Here is a 19,061-nt window from a genome sequence, read left to right on the forward strand (position 1 = left end):
AATATACAAATAATACAAGAGAAGGAGCTAAGTGCAGAAACTTAGATACTCACAACTGCTGATTTAGCAACTCGAAGATAATCAACGGAAAGCCAATAAACCTGGCAAAGTGTTGCTCGTCGTAAAAATAAAGGCACAAAACAGTTCACAAAACTTAAACTGAGATAATGCAGATATAAAGTCCAATTGAAAAATAATAACTTTTAGAAAAGTGGGAAACTTTTTTGTAGATATACCAAAAAGTACACCTCTATAACCCTTCTTCCTAGAGTTTATTCTTGTAAAGCAGAGCCAGCTGTAGATTTCATTCCCCACTTCTAAGGAGTGCAGATGGGTTGAAAACATATGCACATACCACAAATCATACCTTGTCCCAAGATGTTGTCATTGTAGCATTTGATATAGCAACTACATCTCTAGCCTTTGCAGAGGTGGAACGTGGTTTTGAGCTCGAACCAGAATGCTTAACATACTGTTAACCAAATTACAGTTATAATTAGACATTGATATTATTGAAAAGCATTGTCATATACGTTAGTCTCGTTAGTCTATTCGTTGAATTAAAATATAAAGAGAGACTGTTGTAAATATGAAACAATTGCTGTCAAATACAATCATAGAAGCTCATGGCTTAAACAGCCTCTGCAGCAGAAATATCAGTGCCAAAGGCTGGTTTGCCCTTCCCAGAACCTGGCTCAGACAAATCAGCACCGAATAGATTGGAATCAGCTGGTTAACAAGCCGGTTAACACATGATAAAATGATTGCATAATTTGTTGACTATTTTCTGTTAGAACTTCAATTCAATAGGTGAAACCTTAATTAAAAGATACGCTTTTGGGTGAAACAGTAACTTAACATGGATATCATTGCAACTTCCATTTTAGCTAGGATTACATTATGTTGGTATTTATAGTTTAGTTGGTGGTAGTTCTGTTTGAATCATATGCAAGTGCACGTGAGAAGAAGTATTAGAACTCAACTATTAATGTTGGACCTTAACTAATACCAAATTGAACAAAAGAATTATACATTGCAGTAATAACAAATGTATTTTTGACTTAAATAAATGATATATAAAACAACCACAGAAGACATGTACTATATATTAGTTTCTAAGGTCGTTTGGGCTTTTGATTCCTTTTGTCTCGGGTTTAAAGGTATACATCACACATGATAAAGTACTACATATTAGTTTCTAAAGTGGTTTTTGGAGTTCTACGCAGTAGAGAAGGTTTTAATTTGTGGACCTCTAGTTCACTTTTGTAATCCTTTGCCCCTATTTATTCAATAAAAGTTAATAGGTTTCCATTCAAATATAAATAGACATTCACTTTGAATATCTACCATTGAATTGCATGACACCAATTGCTCAAAATGTGTCATAAAAAATTTAATTAAAATATCCCAACCCCATTTATATATTATATATATTGGTTTCTATTTTAACCACCAATTCAAGAACAGTATAAGCAGAGGCAACATAAAAACCCCACAGAGCATCACATCAAATCAGTTAAGAGGTAGTTCAGTATGCTAGCCTTGGAACTTTCTCGTTTTGGTGGGACTGAAGAAGATCTTTCCATGACATGGCATAATCGAAGCTCATTGAGGGCATTCAAGAAAACTTGAATTGATTTAATCAATTTATTAGACTCGGTGAATATATATTTCTGCACCTGCACATCAGACAGATTATAAAATAACATTAAACATGTATCTCTTCACCTTACAGAAAGGAAATAAAAACATGCAAGACTATTAGCATTTACAGGACTACTTATCACGACAATCACAGCTAAGGTTAACAAATATCAGAATTGCTTCCCCACATGCAATAAGTGTGCTTCATTTACATCACACTAGATAAAGTGAAAATGCAGAAGAAAACACAAAAAATATGTCTGGAAGCAAAAGAAAGAAACAAGTGCATTACTTAAGCCAAGGGGGCGCAATAAACACACAATTGGTTTGATAAAGGAATGCAGAAACTTGAGAATAGAAAAACAAGCATCCTTTTTCAGGGCATTTATAGCAGTATTTTACAATAGCGCTGCATAATTAGATTAAAGGAACTTATAACAAATATAAGATTGAAAAAAAAAATTTCTTATGAACAAACATCCTGAATAAAGCAAATAAATCGAAAGCACAGGTTCATAGTAGCCCAGTGCACGTAGAATACTAGTGGAAAGATCAACATCTTTTGATTCTTCTTACCATTTAACAAGGGTCAACAAGCAATTTACAAGAAAGCCTAACATATATACAAGTCTGGCCAGTTCCATGCATTAATTTTTGCCAAAAACTGCTCCAATACAGGCATTGATAGATGCAGTTAAACTTGTACTCCATTGACAAGAAGCCTAATTACATGAGGACATATTCACCTCACCCAACATTCAGAATTCACTACATCAACTAAAATGCTGTTTGTGTACTAACGATTCAGAAAACCCACTGCATGGCAGCCCTTATTCGCTGTATAATATTTTCCCTCTGTATAACTCAATATATGGAAGGCAGAACAATCACACAATATTCCACTCGGCTTACTGCCAAAACGTCACTTGGAAATCTATCAATGCAAGTGCAGAATAATGTCTGTCACACAAATATACATTAAGAAGCAATGATACTCAACCAAATAAAAACCAAAATAGCAAACAGAAAGAGGAACTGGTAAAATCCCATTTTTCGGATTTGGGACGCACAAATATAGATTAAGAAGCAATGACACTCAACCAAATAAAAAACCTAAACAGCAAGCAGAAAGAGAAACTGGTAAAATCCCATTCTCTGATTCGGGAATACTTTAGTGCATACTTTGATGCAAGCAGCTTAAGAATATAACCTGTGAAGATATTAATTTCTGAAGATCAACATCTACATTCTTGCTGCCAGCTAGATTGACAACAACACTTGGCAACAAAAGCTCAGCAACTTCTGATTTCAGCAACACTATATCTTGACATAATCTGAAAGTAGAGTATCAAGCAAATTAAGAGAAACATAATTAAACACCAATAAACTTATGAATCAATTCATTTTAAGTATAGAAACCAATACCTTAATACCACATCATTGCAGCAGCCAATTAGTGAGTATGTGAGTGGACAAATCCATGTCTCAAAAGTTTTACCATCAGTCTCCCATACAGTAGACTTCTCAGGCGAAATCCCATTAGCTGATAATGATACCCAAAACACTCCAATTATAAAGTGAAAAGGACACTCAAACCATATATACTGGTAAGATTTCTCATTTCATTCAAAAATATGAGAGAGGCAAAATGAAAGGTTTGTCATTTCAGTCAAGAATACATTACAAAGGGAGGCACTGATATAGTGAAATGTTAAGACGTCTCATAGCTACTTATAACCATGATCTTGGAATGTATTATAAATCTTAAACATAAAAAGAATAAGCATCATTAGCTTAAAAGGTCATTTAAAACCAACGGACATAAGCTTCTGAAACTGAGTGGCCTACCTTTAAACTTTCGTTCCAGATCCAACAGAAACGTCTCAACCAGCTCAACATTCACGCCCTTAGAGTGAACCTACAGGACAGGAAGATCCAGATAAGAAGTTCCAGGATACAAACTACTTGTGCCTCTACAATCAGGCACACCAAGTATGTGACTAGTGGTTAAACAGAAGGTGCCAGCAGTCAGACACAACTGATATAACCAACAATTCAGAATTGCTATCAGCACAGAATGATGAAAAATCTCCGTTACATCCAATCCCCAGCATCAAACTCTCAATGTAAAAATAACTATTTGAAGCTTGTTTGATACAGGATTGGATACTTTTAGGAAAACACAGAATAAAATTGCATTGAATGGTACTAGATGATATCTCACAGATACAATACCACATGTCAGAGTCGATTAGAAATTATACCAAACAAATATAAAAGGGGAATAGAACTCTTACCTCAAGAAGAGACCTCTCATAAGAATCGAATGACATTACAGCTCTTTGACCCTTTTCAGTTGAAAGAATTCCCTGGAAGAGGGGGAGAATCAAAAAAATACTGCTACTCTTAAAGAGGTTCAAAAGTATCATGGGAGGGTGAAGTCAGGGAAGAAAAAAAATTATTCCTATTTGTTGTCGCGAAAGTAGACAATATAGGGAAAATGGGGAGCAAATATTTCCCAGAATGCAAAACTCAAACTCTGTCTCTGTGTGTGTTTGGTGGGGGGGGGGGGGGGGGCATTTCGATCATTCAACTATTTCAAATGAGTTAAGACTGCAGAATTTATTTCCTATTGGAAGGGAATCATCTCCAAATTAAGGGATATATGTCTGTATTTTTAGTTTGCCATTTTACAGGGAACCATGAGCATAAACAAATCACCAACCAGGTTCAAACACTATCAAGCTTGATGAGATAAGCAAACCGAAGAACAGCTCGATTTCTTCCTAAAAGAATGTTCGTGTTTGCTGTTAAGATACAAGGGGTACTGTATCTTTCCGAGAAAAATGCTCAACGATATATTATCACCCAGTTCGACTAATAAATCCTAGGGACAATACTATAGCCCTTCGCAATAGTTTTGGTTTGCAGACCAAAGAGAACGATGACTTCGTGTTTTACCAAGTCAGAAACCTAGCGGAAATTTTTGTTTTTTTTTGGGGACCTAAAAGGATATCAAACATCGCTAAGTCTTAAACAAAAAATAGATGAGATTTGACCTTGATCAGATCGGATTAACAAAATCTAATTTTTTTCAAGCTTATGACTCACCCGAAGAGTTTGCGATGTCATATCAACAATTTGAACAGAGTCATCCATCAGATATTTCTTCAAAATTTTTAACACTGCAATCAGGAGTTCTTCAGATATGCCAGCATCCAAGTGAAAATTGAATTCAGTAGCACTGCCACTGCCATGATTTATAGGTCGACATGCATGCATATAAATTGAGTCTCTAGGAAGATGGAAAACAACACAATGTGGGTCCCCGATACCAACCTGTGTCATATTAGAAAAGGAAAGAAAATGCAGTGGCTCTCACATGTTACACATCATATCTTGACCATTAAAAAATTTAAAAAACAAAAGTTGTTATGATACCCTAGATATGAAATCAGAAACCCATGCTCTGATACTAGATGCATCATCTGAGCAACACATGTGGACTAGTGTCCATACTGCATGTACAATGTCATGGTCAGAATGCCAATCCACAACCTCTTCCATATTCACTCCTCTCTGAAAAGTCTCCCTCATCAATAACTTCTTATGCAGCGCCCGGAGACTGCAGAAAATAAAAATGATTCAGAGCATCTCAGCAGTAGTTTGGTAGAAAGATTAAATACAAATTTCAAAATGCCAACATTAATATGGTAATGAGTTGCCTTAAAATCAAAATATCTAAACTCGCACTTGCCAATTTAAAAATGTTCTTTCAATATAAATACTAAAATATTTCTGTCATTAAATATCTAGAGAAATATCTGTAAACTCTAATTTGAAGAGCAAATAAGCAAAAACAACAGCTTGACTTGGAGTGACAAACCACCTCCAGGGAAGCAATCTCGACGGAAGGTTGCAAGCTCTCTGTACGAACTGATCATGAACAGAATACAAGAAAACAAGTTAGAACTATGGTGAGAAAATGTTCAAAGCATTAAGCAACTAAATTATTTAAGTATAATAAAGTTTGAAAGCAATCTACCTTCAATAAGTGGTCTCTTGCAGAATAGGCTTGGCATAGTTCCTCATGGAAACTCCGTATTCCATCAAAGATATCTATTTCAGGGAATGGTTCCAATTCCTACAAGTGAGTAACAAAATATAAAGGTTATAAGATAATTGCCAAGAAATTACAAAGAACGGCTAAAAATAAAGTCTATCTTTTTCTTTAATAAGAAGAATAAAATCTATCTAGTCACGCAAAGAATCATAAAGGAGAAGATACATAGCATTCATATAATTCCCAAGCATTCAAATCAATCGAAGCTTCAATTATGAGAGAATCTAAAGCTAAGAAGTCAGGAAAAAATACTCTGATATAATCATGTAGAGATGGATCAGAATCCACAGTTAGCTGGAGGAGCAAAGATAAAACTTGAGATGATCTTGAAACTGAAGGTTCATTAGCTTCAGAGGGCATACAGCATGCCACTAACTTTGACACCAAAAACTACATAAAAAATAGAGTCAATGAACAAATAAATAATAAGCATAGCCAATGATAATAAAGATTTATGAGATCAGATAAGTACCTGAAGCTGTTCACCTAGCACATTGACAATTTCTTTGGATGGGTTATCTCTAAAAGCTTTCAGCAATGCAGATACAATACGACAGCATTGGTCTTGCAAAGCATAAACACCGATGAATTGTCCAACCAAATTGAAAAGATAGCTGCACCAACTCAGATAAATTATTGTAATGAAAATCACATCAGACATCTAAAAACTAATATGACAATGTCACTTTTAAGCAATGATGGACAGCAACTGAATTGCCCAACGATGTCAATAGCTAGCTTGCTGAAATTAGAGTAAATCAATCCATTGAAATGTTAAAAAAGAAAAACCAAATAAATATACTAGAGTAAAAAATTTAAAAACAAATTGTTCACACCAAAAAAAAAAAAAATCTCTAAGAAATGTTAATGTAAACTTTTCCTCTGATAACAAACAATTAGTATTAACAATATCATCTTAATTAACAAAATTTTGAAGTGTGATTGTAACTCACTTGGAAGCGCTTGAAACAGCAGCTCTATGCCCAAGAACATTTATAAGTACCTCAACTCCTGCCAACCGATGACATGTATGCCGGTGGTGGACTGCAGCAGCGATTTTGTAATGCAATTCCACAATGAACTGCATAATCACAAGAAATCCAATGCCAAAGTGTAAAAAACAACAAAATTAAATGTAAGATTGAGAAAAATCCCAAAAAATGTTGCATCATCACCATGAAAACCCTATCTGGACGAAAAACGTTGATTTTGTCAACAACACCAGCACTTCTTGGGCAATCTTGCCTACACGAGTCCAATAAGAAAACATTTTACATAAAAGACCAGGAATTCACGTAACTAGCAAAAAAGCAGAGAGACAAAAATGCACATTTCCAAAAATCCATCAACAACAGTTCGGACTGCATGCACAATTGTGTCCCGCGAAAAGTAAGGAACTGCAGGGTCTGGCGTACAAGAGGCAAGAGATATGATATGGCTGACAATTGACACCTGCAAATACAGTACATGGCAATCAACTACAATCACGAAAACCTTTTAGCGAAAGTAAAGTTGGTTCTGACCAAAAAAAAAAAAAAGACCCACATCTACCTGCCCATTACAATAGAAATAGAAACAAATAATATCTTGCATAAATAGAGCTCAATATGAAGAGATCCATGAGCAGAATAAAGCAAAAATCATTATTTAAATACAAGGTGCACACCAAATGTTTCTTAATGAGTTTGTCTCTTTCAATCTCGGAGATTTCAGCCAAATGCAAAATAGAGCTCTGAAGAACTAGTGCTCCCAATTCACTGTCAGATCTCTCACTGCAATGCCATGCCATACTTATTGAAAAGATTGGCACAAAGTGATTTTTTACCAAATCTGCCAGAGGCTCGCGTGCAATCTGTCACAAAATAGATGTACCAGTAGCTTGCAACATTCATATGATGTTAAAAAGAAGCATCTGATTTGATTAGCATGGAAATCATCTAGAGAATCTAAACATCTAGTGGACAGGGGAAAGTATGAGCTGAGCCATTTAGCTATGTCATTTTTAAATTGATCAAGTTTCATCCTAATTTTTTTTTTTAAAGGTTTAATCAGCCTGCTTTAGAAAAGATAGACGTCAAGAATATGCACCCACCTTAGCCATCCAATTCAAGTTGGAGGTATCCCCATGCAAGACTAGAGCGGGAAGAAGCCAATGGCAACAGTATTGCACAAAATTACAAGGTTCTGCATCTGATACAAAAAGTCGTCGTATCTGCGAAAAAAATAATTACCACATGCAGCAGAATGATTGGCTGTATAGCCGCCTAAAAATAAAAATTAAAAATTTAACTTAAATTGGAAAACAATGGATCAAGTTAAGACAAAAGCTTCACATTAAAAACAGTTGGTAGGGAAAATTTCATAATGAAGCATCTGATAACCTAAGCAACCTAAGCAATTATATAACAACATAATTTTAGGAAATACCATAATGCAAAATAATCAATAATTAATACTGATTAACTCAACCCCTCCTAGTTCCGAGTTAAATCAAGGGAAGAAAAAATAGGTGTCATGGCTGCAGCTCTAGGAAATATTACAGAATTCCTGCATGTATTGCCTCTAGTGAATAGGATAACATAGCATATAATTCATAATTGCAACTCCAGCTCCAGGTTGGATTGCGTGCCCACCATTTTTTGTGGAACCTTTGACCGTTAGCATCATGCATAATTAAGAAATGCTAGACAGTCAGCATCAAACTCATAAGGATTACAAGCAATATTAAGGACAAATATGAGAGACAAAAATGTCATATGGGATCTCAACCCAGATCATCATTATATCAGCATCAATTCAAATAATATTGAGGAAAAAAAAGAAGATACATGAGTTGTCACAATAAATATTTCACAAGGCCGCCAAATACAACACAATGATAATCAAAGTTCAACTCCCCAGCTAATTTTAGCCCAAGATCAGAACAAAGTTGAACAAACTCCCCACTTATTTATGTTAACCATGCATGTAGGACTAGAAACTCCATGTCTCTTGCAACCATAGCTAGATGAGATGCAGCTGATTCCATATAATAGAGAAGTTTCCCAAATGATATTGTTACACTTGTATGGGCTAATCAAATCATCAGACATGCTAAGTGTTCATTGTGACACCGTGAGCACATTACCTCGACAAGTGCAATTAAGCTAACACCACAAGCAACCCAGCAAAAGAGAATTGGACCCAGTAGTTCCTCCAAGTACTGAAAAAGCGGGGAGATGAAATAGTTAAGCAAAATGATAACAGCAGAGTGAATGTTCATAAACTTCAAATAGAGAGTAGATGCCGACCTTCCACCTAGTGGTATACTGAAGCTGCTGGGATAGATTATCAAGAGCTACATTCACCAATTCCCTAGAAAAAAGAAGCAATACTAATAAAAAATGGAAAAGGAAACACAACCACAGTTACTAAAGGAATGCAAAACAAGACAATAAATTTTTACCTCTGACAAGGATAAAGAGCAGACACAGTGCACATCATGAAAACAGCCTGCAATTGCCAGAAAGAATAACCAAATGAGTTCAAAAACATTGCCCCTCAAAGTGCATATGAACCTAACAGTCCAATAGAGGTGGCCCCACTAGTTTCAACTGTTTCAGAACAAGGCCAAGCAAACAAGATAAATACCTCCAACTCTACGCTCTCACTCTGCAAAGCTAGATGCATAAGAGTAATAATAATTGTTTCCATTTTGGGACGAGACTGTGGACCAGAAGCTAAGGCCTCCTTTGCAGTAACGAGTTTTTCGTTTGAGCAAACAACCAGAACAACACCAAAATTGGAACTGGAAAAATCACCAAAGAATTCCAATATAACTTTAACATTGAAAACACTTCTTGGTAATGAAATAAGACAATTAAAAGAAAAATGAATACACATGGTATATCATTCCATGCTAGAACATTCACAGGACTAGTAGCAGTGTTATTTAGAAGAGATAAAAATAAGTAAACACATGAACAAAGTATCTTAGAACCCCACCAAATATCTTGGAAGAGCTCCCCATGGCCGTCCCACGTCTGGAATAGAACACCAATACGTCTAGCTAGAAACAACCTAACTCGATAATCAGGATCTTGGAGCATCGACAGCAATCTCTCAATCAATGTCTGGAGAGAGTAACAACACCACCATGCCAAAGAATATTGAGGGAGGGGGAGGCAAAAAACAATAAATAGTTTATCATATAGAAGGCAAAAAGAGAAAAGAAATGTGTTCTTCCCAATATTTTGGACTTGAACTACAAACCAAACCAAAGAATGATAAAAAAGACCAACAACAGAAATTGCAAAGGTAAGAAAAATAAAAATGAAGGACAGACACTTCAATAGAACAGTCATATGTGTGTCAAGGTGCAACTTCTCCAAAATCTTCTGGGGACACATATCCAGTATGCTAGAATTGTGCAACTTCAACGGACTGATCATTTTTCTACATATATGTTTCAATAGAATGCTAGAATGGTGCATTAAAAATGTGTCACACATTTACACACTGTAATACTAGTGACCCCATCCCATCCTTTAAAATATTTTAGACAGCCATGCTAGCATGCCTATGTATCAATATGTCTGCATGTCTCACAATGAATACCATACAAGTTGCATATGTGAGAGGCAACAACTTTTAAGACATACATATAGGAACCAGACAACTGATTCAATTGTTTTTAACGATGACACAAAAAAAAAAAATTATTGAGATTGAAAATTTGGCACGTCATTTTGCCATGTCTGTACCAAAGTTTTGTGAGTGTTCATGTCTATCAAGAGGAATCATTATGTTCATGAAATGGTAATCACCTGACCAACTTGAGGAGTGACTAAAACAAAATAACATATACAATCAATCAGCTTAACACGACCAGACCAGTCAAGAAGACCGAATTCGGCAATTTTGTTCACAAGAGCCCCAAGATGTCTCAGGCACTGAAAAGCAAAATCAAGCAATGGTTTCAGATAAAGCATAATGGACAAACTCCAAACAGTTAAACAATCCAAATGGGTCTTAAGAGCAGAACCTACATTTGACATCCAGTTATCTTAAGACAATTTACCAAAATCAAACACTTAAATGGAAAGAAAACATTTACAGCAAAGGCAGCGAATAGAGAATTGCACAGAAATTGCATGGGAACAAACAAATACAGAGATGGTAAAATAACCAAAATTGTCAGATCCACAGTACAATGAAGGATATGAATGTAGAGATGAGGCATACATACAATCCGAATTCATGATTAAAAGAGACATGCAAGCAAGTATTAATCATAGGCATTTTACATAGGTCTCAACAATTATTTGAATTTAAAAATGCAGCAGGTAACCCCAAGAAGTAGATGTATGCAAGTGCATATCATCATGGTAGAAGAAGCATGAAATATGGTTATCTTATCATCAAAGAGTAGAGACTTGTTAAATAGAATCACACGGGATATAATTGAATGCTTCTTGGATCAGTTAACTGGGTGAACAGGAAGGTATTGAAGCTATAGCTTACTTCAAATAAAGACAGAAAGAAGTTCAATCCCCTGAGCAGAACCCAACCACGGTCTTTCTCATTAGTAGTTGAGTGGTGAGAAATGAAGAACGGGGTATTATGGGAGCAAGTACTGTAACCCACATCAAAATTTAACAATTGTAAAGAATTAATTTGAACCATGTCTCATCTAGCTAAATGCATCAATCAGGATCAAACTGACATCTTACTGAAACACTAAGATTGAACAATACCAGACCAAATGAACCTTCTGAAATGGCTAAATTCTGCTAAGGTTGACCAAGCTTCACCAACTAATAGATTTAACTTAACATTCCAAAAACTCAAATCAGAATTCCAGACTGACTGCAAGCTAAATTATAAAAACATAATGGAACACAATTGATTGTCATTACTTCCTTTTCTCCAAGCAAAGTAAATTTCCCAAAAACATAAAGGCAAACACATATTTTTTTGGCTACCTCTTCAGATTCCCTTTCCTTCAAAGATGAGCCAGCAAGCTTATCCTTTTGTGCAGTTTCCAATGACAGCAGAGTACGCAGTATATAATCAATAGCAGTTAGTATATTGAAACAATCGAGCTTATGTATCTCAAGCATGTTATCCATTGAGTTAACCTGTGGAAAGAAAGGAGGGGAAAACACAGCAAGTATTGAAATAAGAATGATCCGCAACAATCTATAAAAAAGGCACAATCAGTAAATAACCTAATAATCTTAGGCAGCTCCAGACACTATCATACCAAGTCTCTAATTTTTGCAGAAGAGGACAGATGGGGGTGTTGACAAAGACTGTACAAAATCTGCTCACAAACCTGAGGCAGAAGAGCCAGAACAGTATAACATTCACCTATGGACTTCGGGATATATAACATATGCACTAATGAAGTAGCAAATATATATACCTCTTGGCTGCATTCTTTGCCCATGAGTTCAAACAGAATATCCCAAGTAACATGTAAAATAGAGAAAAAACTTGAAATTAGTGATATCATGTCCAACTTCCACTTCACTGCTGAACATGATATCCCTGAGGCAATTTTTCCATTGACAGTTAAAATATCCACATTTTGGGCATCTTCATTCACATCCAGCTCCATGTCCACAATCCTACTACTGCCAATACTTGGCGGGCAAGAAATTTGTAGTTGTGTACCAGACACAGATTGTTCCGAGAGGATCATTTGCGACTGAGGATTCCTCAGACAATCAGAATAATCTTCATAGAGGCTGGTCAGGACCCTCAAAACCCTCTCCATGGACTGTATTACAGCATCGTAAAGTGCAGGATCCAAAAAATCTTGATCTCCACATTTAACAAAAATAGGAGAGTAAATGAAGTTTCTAAATGAAGTCACAAGGGAGCTTATTTCATTAAAATCATTGTTAGAGCCCAAACTCCTAAGAGATTCAAAACTGTTGTGGCTTTCTTGCATTAAATTAATTGCATGATCTAGCAATTCTAACAAGTACCGGCTCACTTTTGAGAGAAATGATGAAGCCTCCTCTCTTTTCCTGAAGCAAGTAAAGCTTACAGCGTAAGTTTATTTAAAATATAAAAATTAAGAAAGAAAATCAAGGAAATATTAGTAATACGTCACAATCATAAGAACACTTCAAAAGTCTTAAGAGTGAGAAGATAGAACAGAAGCATCATTCAGTGCATGACCAAATTGTCAAAGACTATATGAATGTTACAACAGTGGAAACCAGATGAACATCCTACAAGCTTATTCATAACATGGAGCATATGGATCTAATCAGTCTACCTCAAAGCACAAATCCTTCTCAATAAATTATACCATCATCCTAAGCTAAAGCTACTTCAGACAGGATTTGACATATCCAGTCGCAGATAATAAACGATTAAACAGATATTTCCAGGTAAAGGCATTGCCAGTTGTGGATACAGATAGGATACTAACCTTGTTAAAAATGAGCCATACATAAAATTAGATATTATTGCACACATAAAGATGACCTCCAATTGAGACCTATTCTCAGTATTCCAATTCGAAAAAACTCCAAGAATATAGCTCTCCATTTCATGCAAAAGTTGATCTCTCAGCTGCCGGGGAAGACGAACACTTTGATGGCACTGAGATGAATCCTGAATAGAGACACAATTACAAACTTATAAATATGTTAAAAGTCCCCCTTCCCCCCTCACCTACCCCCCCCCCCCCCCCCCAAAAAAAAGGAAACACAAATACACACACACACACACATATACATACATACATAGATATATATATAGACACATATACACACACAAAAAGAAAATAATCTATCACCTTAGAACTACTAGATCCCAAATCAATTTTTGCCAGAACTTCCACACAGCATTCAAAAAGTTGAAGCTGCCTTTCATGCTCATTTTCATATACCTACAATACAACAAACCCCAAATTTCAGCTTCTCAATCGAAACATGAATGTCTGAGAACACACACGGAAATTAGCAAGGAAAAAATATAAATCAGCACAAACCTTAACCCAATCAACTCCTGCCTCTGGAACATTTAGAAAAGAGTCCGACAAAAGAGGCCATTTAAAGCAACTAATAAAAGGCGAACAACCAGCACAAAGAGCATAAACAGCTGCTGGTAACAATAATACCATGCGGTCATCCATTTTCGAACAGTCCTGCATAAGAAACGATTAGCAATTAACAAACAACATCACAACCTTCAACAAATTTCCCATCAGAAGGCAGCAAATGTTTATAAATTGAATATTTAATATATGAAATTTCAGAAACCTTCCTGAGGCTCAAATTTAAAGTGTATGAACAGCACATGAAATTCCAAACGACACAAACTTGTTTCCAATTTGACACTCCATGCAAGTGTGCATTGATGATGTGAATTCAAGTGCGGTCTTCTCCCCTTCCTCATTGAATGAGAAAGGAGACAATAAGAAAAGGCCAAAAAGAATATGAAACAAATAAGACCAATTGAATAGAATATTTATGCCTCCATCTTAGCCCTGACACCATAACCTTCCTACAAAATAAAGAGAGACCAAATATCATTGTGTTTGTATCCCACAATAGGCCCCAGAAAGAGCATATTACCATGTACCAGTGTAATCAACGGAATTCAACAGGTTGCCAGCTCCATTCCTCTGCCTGATGTTCCCACTTTAATCACAGTTACTTGGAATTGAGTAAATACCCCAAATGTTCCTGATGTAAGATGGACTATGATTTTATTCTAATATTATTTTCACATTTCCTAACTTTAGTTGAATTACAGTTTTTTATGAGGGTTTCCATTTTTCCTAACTTTAGTTGGATTGGGTTTTTATTTGGATCTATGGCCACCATAAATAGAGCCTTACGTCTTAATTTTGAGACAGACAAGATGAGAGTCTGAGATTGAATAAAGTTTTTCCCCTTTATTTCCCCTGTTTTCCTCTCCTTTCTGCTCCCCTTTCTTATTTTCCATACTGCTTCTCCATCAATTCCAGTATGTCAGTATGAGATATGACACTTGCTTTAATCCATCATTTTAATTGATGAGTGATATAGGTAGGACTTGATTGTAACATTATGAAAATGTAAGGCTAAGATTTTTGAGACCAAAAGCATAGGAATCAATTGAACTAAACTCTGAGCACCAAAAATAAATCAGACCAAAACTTCAACATAAAAACAAATACTGTGAAAACTAACCATATGAGTTTACAACTAACAAACCTTCCAGTTAAGACAGCTCAAAGTCGATCTTAATAGATTTTTCCTGAGATAAAAAATGTCACGATAATCACCCTGCACCAATATAGAGACGATAGACATGATTTATAATGCCCATTAGTATTGATTACTCTAACTTTATAAGAAAACAAAAGAACCAGTCAAAATAAAAGAGATAACACTTTAGTATCAGTCTGTTAAGCCTGGCAAATAAACTATCCAGGCCCATCCCATCATACAAGCCAAGCAACTTCAGTATACCTTAACTCAGGATGGCAAGGGTCATATGACACGGTAAATTTTCTTTTAACTGATCACACTGTAGTTACTTGGAAGTAAAAAAGCAAAAGTCAATAACAATGTGCGCTTTGTCTGATGCAAAAGCAGTGGAAAAGAAACAATTAATACCTTTGGTAAGAGTTCAATTTTTTTGTCAGTCCTTTCCTATCAACTCAAGCTTTTGCTAGGATCAAAGGGTCAATGGTTTCTCAACACGGTAATAGACCACATTTGACCAACAGATCTTCCACTATCAGATTATAGCACAAAATAACGAAGTTTTTTTGTGTTCAAATCCACATATAAGTTCGCTAACAAACGTTAGCCGCGCGTCCGGATGCATGTTAGAGTTGAAACATTATTCTGGCTTTTTCCCCGTCAGTTTAAGTTCTTGATACTAATGCTTCCTCAGAAGTTATAACAAAGACAAATGCGTGTTGGGACAACTAGGAGGAAGTACCATCAAACACTCAAAAAACAATATGAATTGACATCAAGTAGACGAAAAAACCCAAACAATGTGAACTGAAGCCACTTACTTGAGAACCCTTCCGCGAAAAATAACACGCAATGAAGTACAAAACAGACCTGGATGAACAACATAGCTACGGATCAAATAAAATTATAAAAAAAAAATACAAATAACTAAGCAGATATTTTAAGTGCTCCAAATGAGGCGAATAAAATTTCACACAAAATCAGATTCCCTGCTCTCCCTGACCAGCTTACAGATAGTTTGAGACACTATAACCTTTTCTACTATCAAGTTAAACTCTTATGATGTGATCCATCAAACATTTGAAAGATGTTGTTAGCATAAAACCTCAGCATTGTAGTCTAACTTAGCACTCCAGGTTACATTTTCTCACCTGGTACTTACAAAATGTTTAGTCGATATTTAACAGGAGCTACAGCAAGCCAGTTGGGTAATAATAATAATGGGCATTGCCATACAAGATTTAGAAACAGATAAATCCAGGAGTACATTACCAACCACCAGTTTCCCAGCTGGTTCATCTCCTTACAGCTCTTTGCTTCTAATAAGAGTTTCCATTTATTTACTTTTATTTTTTTACATTTTAATCTTCAAAGTGTTAAAGAATACTTTAAATCCCCAAACATAACTTTGAAGATTAAGCAATCCCCTCGCTTCGCAACCCAGCGTGAATCCTCATTCATTAATTTGCTTCAAACAGAAACTTCGTATTTCAATTCACAGCACTGAAATAAAAATGTAGCACCCACTAGGACAAAAAAATAACATAATATCTGATGGAAGTTTGGCCGTCAATTGAAAGGTTCCAGCTATAATAACTTGAACCTTTCTTTTCTTTGAAAAGTGTAACATTGCAAACGAGGGCTTTATTAAGGCCAATGCGAAAGGTTGCAGTTAACAAAGATTGATAACAGTTCAGATATATGTTCTCTGGAATTTTCATCAGAGGAGATATATTCTATCCATCCTGTAACTAAGAAAAAGAAAGATGCACTTACACTGATGGAATTTGTTTGAATAACTGAAGATCCCAAACATCTTGTGGCACAAGATATGTATTAATTGAATCCTAAAAGGAGGAATTCAGTAATTGCACAACAAGAGAGAAAAATGTGTGTGTGTGTGTGAAGGAACAAAAGGAACCATGGAAGCATGAACTCACACACGAAATGATGCTTCCAAGGAGCACCAAAGCAGCATCCACCTGCATGAATTAGATAAATGAACATGGAAGTAGAAGCTCAAAGATATAAATGAACATTGAAGAAGAAGCTCAAAGAACTACATAGAATCATTGATGAATTTGAAATCTTCAAGACATCTGAACCATTAGATCATTCAACAAAAAAGATCATAATATCTACGCAGAAAAAGTTCACTTCTGCTTTCTTTTTATGCGTCAATGGAACTGAAGAGAGATTCACCAACATGATAGTAACTTTACCATTTAAATTTCCTAACAATTTGAACAAGAAAGCTTCATTTAAATTTCGGGGGATTGCCACTTTTCCCCCTACAGTAATTAATATATACCATTTACCCCCCTGCTGCTTTTATAATGGCCAAAAACCCCCCTGACAGTATAAGTTTACAATATTACCCTTATTTTCAACTACTCTTTTATTTACATTTATTATAAATTAAATGAATACAAACTAAATAAAAAAATTAAGTATTAAAAACAATAAATATATGTTTTGATATGAGCAAAAAAAAATTAATAATAAATATTTTTTTTCTTGTAATTATTTATATTGTGAACATTTTCTTATAATAAACATTTTGTAATATTTTAAAATTAAATGTAAAAAGTATAAGCAAAATATTTTATTATTTATCTTATAATAAATTTTTATTTGTCATTCAAGTTTTCTTATAATAAATTTTTTATCATTTTATAATAATTTTCTTATATATTTATTATAAGAAAATTTTCACAAAATAAATAAGTACAAGAAAAAAATTTTATTATTAATTTTTTTGTTCATATCAAAACATATATTTCTTGTTTTAATGCTTAATTTTTTATTTAGTTTCTATTCATGGGATTTATTTAATTTATAATGAATATAAATAAAAGAGTAGTTGAAAATAAGGATAATATTGTAAACTCACGCTATCAGGGGGGGTTTTGGCCATTATAAAAACAGTAGGGGGGAAAATGGTCTATGTTGATTACTGTGGGGGGAAATTGGCAATCTCCCTTTAAATTTCCTAACAATTTGAACAAGAAAGCTTAATAGACTTAGCATGTGTGATATACTTAAACTTTGGGCAGGTACAACAGTACTTCAAGTTTTTGAGAAGGGAGATGATATATTGCCAAAGCAGTAATATGCAAGCAATATATCAATATTGCATCCCAGAATAATCTTCTAGACAGGAAAAACTGACGCTCGCTAATAATAAAATATCCGCACAGAAAGTACATGGATGGAAACTGGAAAAAGCAAATTCCCAACCAATTGAGAATAAACTGAATTCAGTAATCATTGACAATACAGGAGATTATTATTTATATGAAAACTTACCACAGTGGTCACATTGCTGAATATCGGTAACCCATGCATCAGACAGTTCCATACTAATTGCCAACCACAATCAAACTGCAGAAGAGAAGAACAAATTGCTCATTGATAGCATTTAGCATTTACCAAGACAAGTTGAAAATAGACCTAGCATAAACGCAAATTCAGAAGAACATAATATCATAAGTTTTCAAAAATAAGGCAGTTATGAACCAGCCTTGAAATGAAAATTTAGGATTACAATGTTTCTATTACAATTCTCCCAAACATCACTCCTTTTCAAGGCTAAACCTGACTCAGAAAGGTATATGCCAAAATGCAAACAACCAAAGGGGGGGAAAAAGGTGGCACAAAGATAGATTAAGAAGGGTCAAAGGAAGAGGAAAATACATGCCTCATTCAGGTTGTAAGATGTCCTAGATGGAATCTCCACTCGCGAAATTGGAAGTAATAACACACAAGAGAGTCTTTGCAAGCTCCTTTAGATGCAAATATATAAACATATGAGGACACAAAGGTAAAGAGAAAGAAAGAAAAGTATAATTGCAAAATTATAAATTAGCTTCATCACTGATATAGCAAACACACTGTTCTCAAAATTATGTAGGCAATCCTCGTCTAGACTCAGACACTTCAATAATAAAGTATCAGTAATATAAATCAGATCAGCATACCGCAAAGTCCATAGCAATCCATCATAAGTATGCCCCATATTCGCATCATTCAAGATTCTGCATTATATCCAGACTCATTAAACCAAAAATGATACTAAAAAGGATTGATATGCATGAAGC

The 19,061-nt window shown here is 35.0% G+C and overlaps 1 protein-coding gene across 11 annotated transcripts in view; it reads right to left on the bottom strand.

Annotated features, from left to right (window-relative positions):
* LOC102620162 (serine/threonine-protein kinase ATM) overlaps nucleotides 1–19,061 on the bottom strand; it is a 38,252-nt gene that overhangs the window by 14,271 nt on the left and 4,920 nt on the right. For 7 of the 11 annotated variants that reach the window (XR_003065432.2, XM_025098747.2, XM_052437197.1 and 4 more), the window contains exons 11-47: nucleotides 18,942–18,998; nucleotides 18,662–18,746; nucleotides 18,271–18,345; nucleotides 16,902–16,943; nucleotides 16,738–16,808; nucleotides 15,783–15,831; nucleotides 14,968–15,039; nucleotides 13,758–13,913; nucleotides 13,563–13,655; nucleotides 13,194–13,378; nucleotides 12,174–12,783; nucleotides 12,012–12,083; nucleotides 11,731–11,886; nucleotides 10,573–10,698; nucleotides 9,752–9,879; nucleotides 9,398–9,554; nucleotides 9,213–9,259; nucleotides 9,058–9,121; nucleotides 8,895–8,969; nucleotides 7,860–7,979; nucleotides 7,434–7,619; nucleotides 7,098–7,219; nucleotides 6,943–7,012; nucleotides 6,721–6,848; nucleotides 6,240–6,381; nucleotides 6,020–6,157; nucleotides 5,690–5,788; nucleotides 5,534–5,580; nucleotides 5,086–5,269; nucleotides 4,756–4,983; nucleotides 3,942–4,013; nucleotides 3,493–3,562; nucleotides 3,070–3,187; nucleotides 2,855–2,978; nucleotides 1,542–1,679; nucleotides 368–472; nucleotides 54–101 (exon numbers count right to left, since the gene is read on the bottom strand). Coding sequence is in view for 10 of the 11 variants with exons in the window: in XM_025098747.2 (XP_024954515.2) it covers nucleotides 54–101; nucleotides 368–472; nucleotides 1,542–1,679; nucleotides 2,855–2,978; nucleotides 3,070–3,187; nucleotides 3,493–3,562; nucleotides 3,942–4,013; nucleotides 4,756–4,983; nucleotides 5,086–5,269; nucleotides 5,534–5,580; nucleotides 5,690–5,788; nucleotides 6,020–6,157; nucleotides 6,240–6,381; nucleotides 6,721–6,848; nucleotides 6,943–7,012; nucleotides 7,098–7,219; nucleotides 7,434–7,619; nucleotides 7,860–7,979; nucleotides 8,895–8,969; nucleotides 9,058–9,121; nucleotides 9,213–9,259; nucleotides 9,398–9,554; nucleotides 9,752–9,879; nucleotides 10,573–10,698; nucleotides 11,731–11,886; nucleotides 12,012–12,083; nucleotides 12,174–12,783; nucleotides 13,194–13,378; nucleotides 13,563–13,655; nucleotides 13,758–13,913; nucleotides 14,968–15,039; nucleotides 15,783–15,831; nucleotides 16,738–16,808; nucleotides 16,902–16,943; nucleotides 18,271–18,345; nucleotides 18,662–18,746; nucleotides 18,942–18,998 (4,459 nt within the window). In the remaining variant the exon portion in view is untranslated. Of the gene's footprint in view, nucleotides 1–53; nucleotides 102–367; nucleotides 473–1,541; nucleotides 1,680–2,854; nucleotides 2,979–3,069; nucleotides 3,188–3,492; nucleotides 3,563–3,941; nucleotides 4,014–4,755; nucleotides 4,984–5,085; nucleotides 5,270–5,533; nucleotides 5,581–5,689; nucleotides 5,789–6,019; nucleotides 6,158–6,239; nucleotides 6,382–6,720; nucleotides 6,849–6,942; nucleotides 7,013–7,097; nucleotides 7,220–7,433; nucleotides 7,620–7,859; nucleotides 7,980–8,894; nucleotides 8,970–9,057; nucleotides 9,122–9,212; nucleotides 9,260–9,397; nucleotides 9,555–9,751; nucleotides 9,880–10,572; nucleotides 10,699–11,730; nucleotides 11,887–12,011; nucleotides 12,084–12,173; nucleotides 12,784–13,193; nucleotides 13,379–13,562; nucleotides 13,656–13,757; nucleotides 13,914–14,967; nucleotides 15,040–15,372; nucleotides 15,593–15,782; nucleotides 15,832–16,737; nucleotides 16,809–16,901; nucleotides 16,944–18,270; nucleotides 18,346–18,661; nucleotides 18,747–18,941; nucleotides 18,999–19,061 lie in introns of those variants that run through there. The other 4 variants (XM_052437196.1, XM_025098748.2, XM_025098751.2 and 1 more) reach the window with 4 other exon arrangements.

The sequence above is a fragment of the Citrus sinensis genome, chromosome 3 (genome assembly GCF_022201045.2).
Source record: "Citrus sinensis cultivar Valencia sweet orange chromosome 3, DVS_A1.0, whole genome shotgun sequence".
NCBI classification, from domain to species: Eukaryota; Viridiplantae; Streptophyta; class Magnoliopsida; order Sapindales; family Rutaceae; genus Citrus; species Citrus sinensis.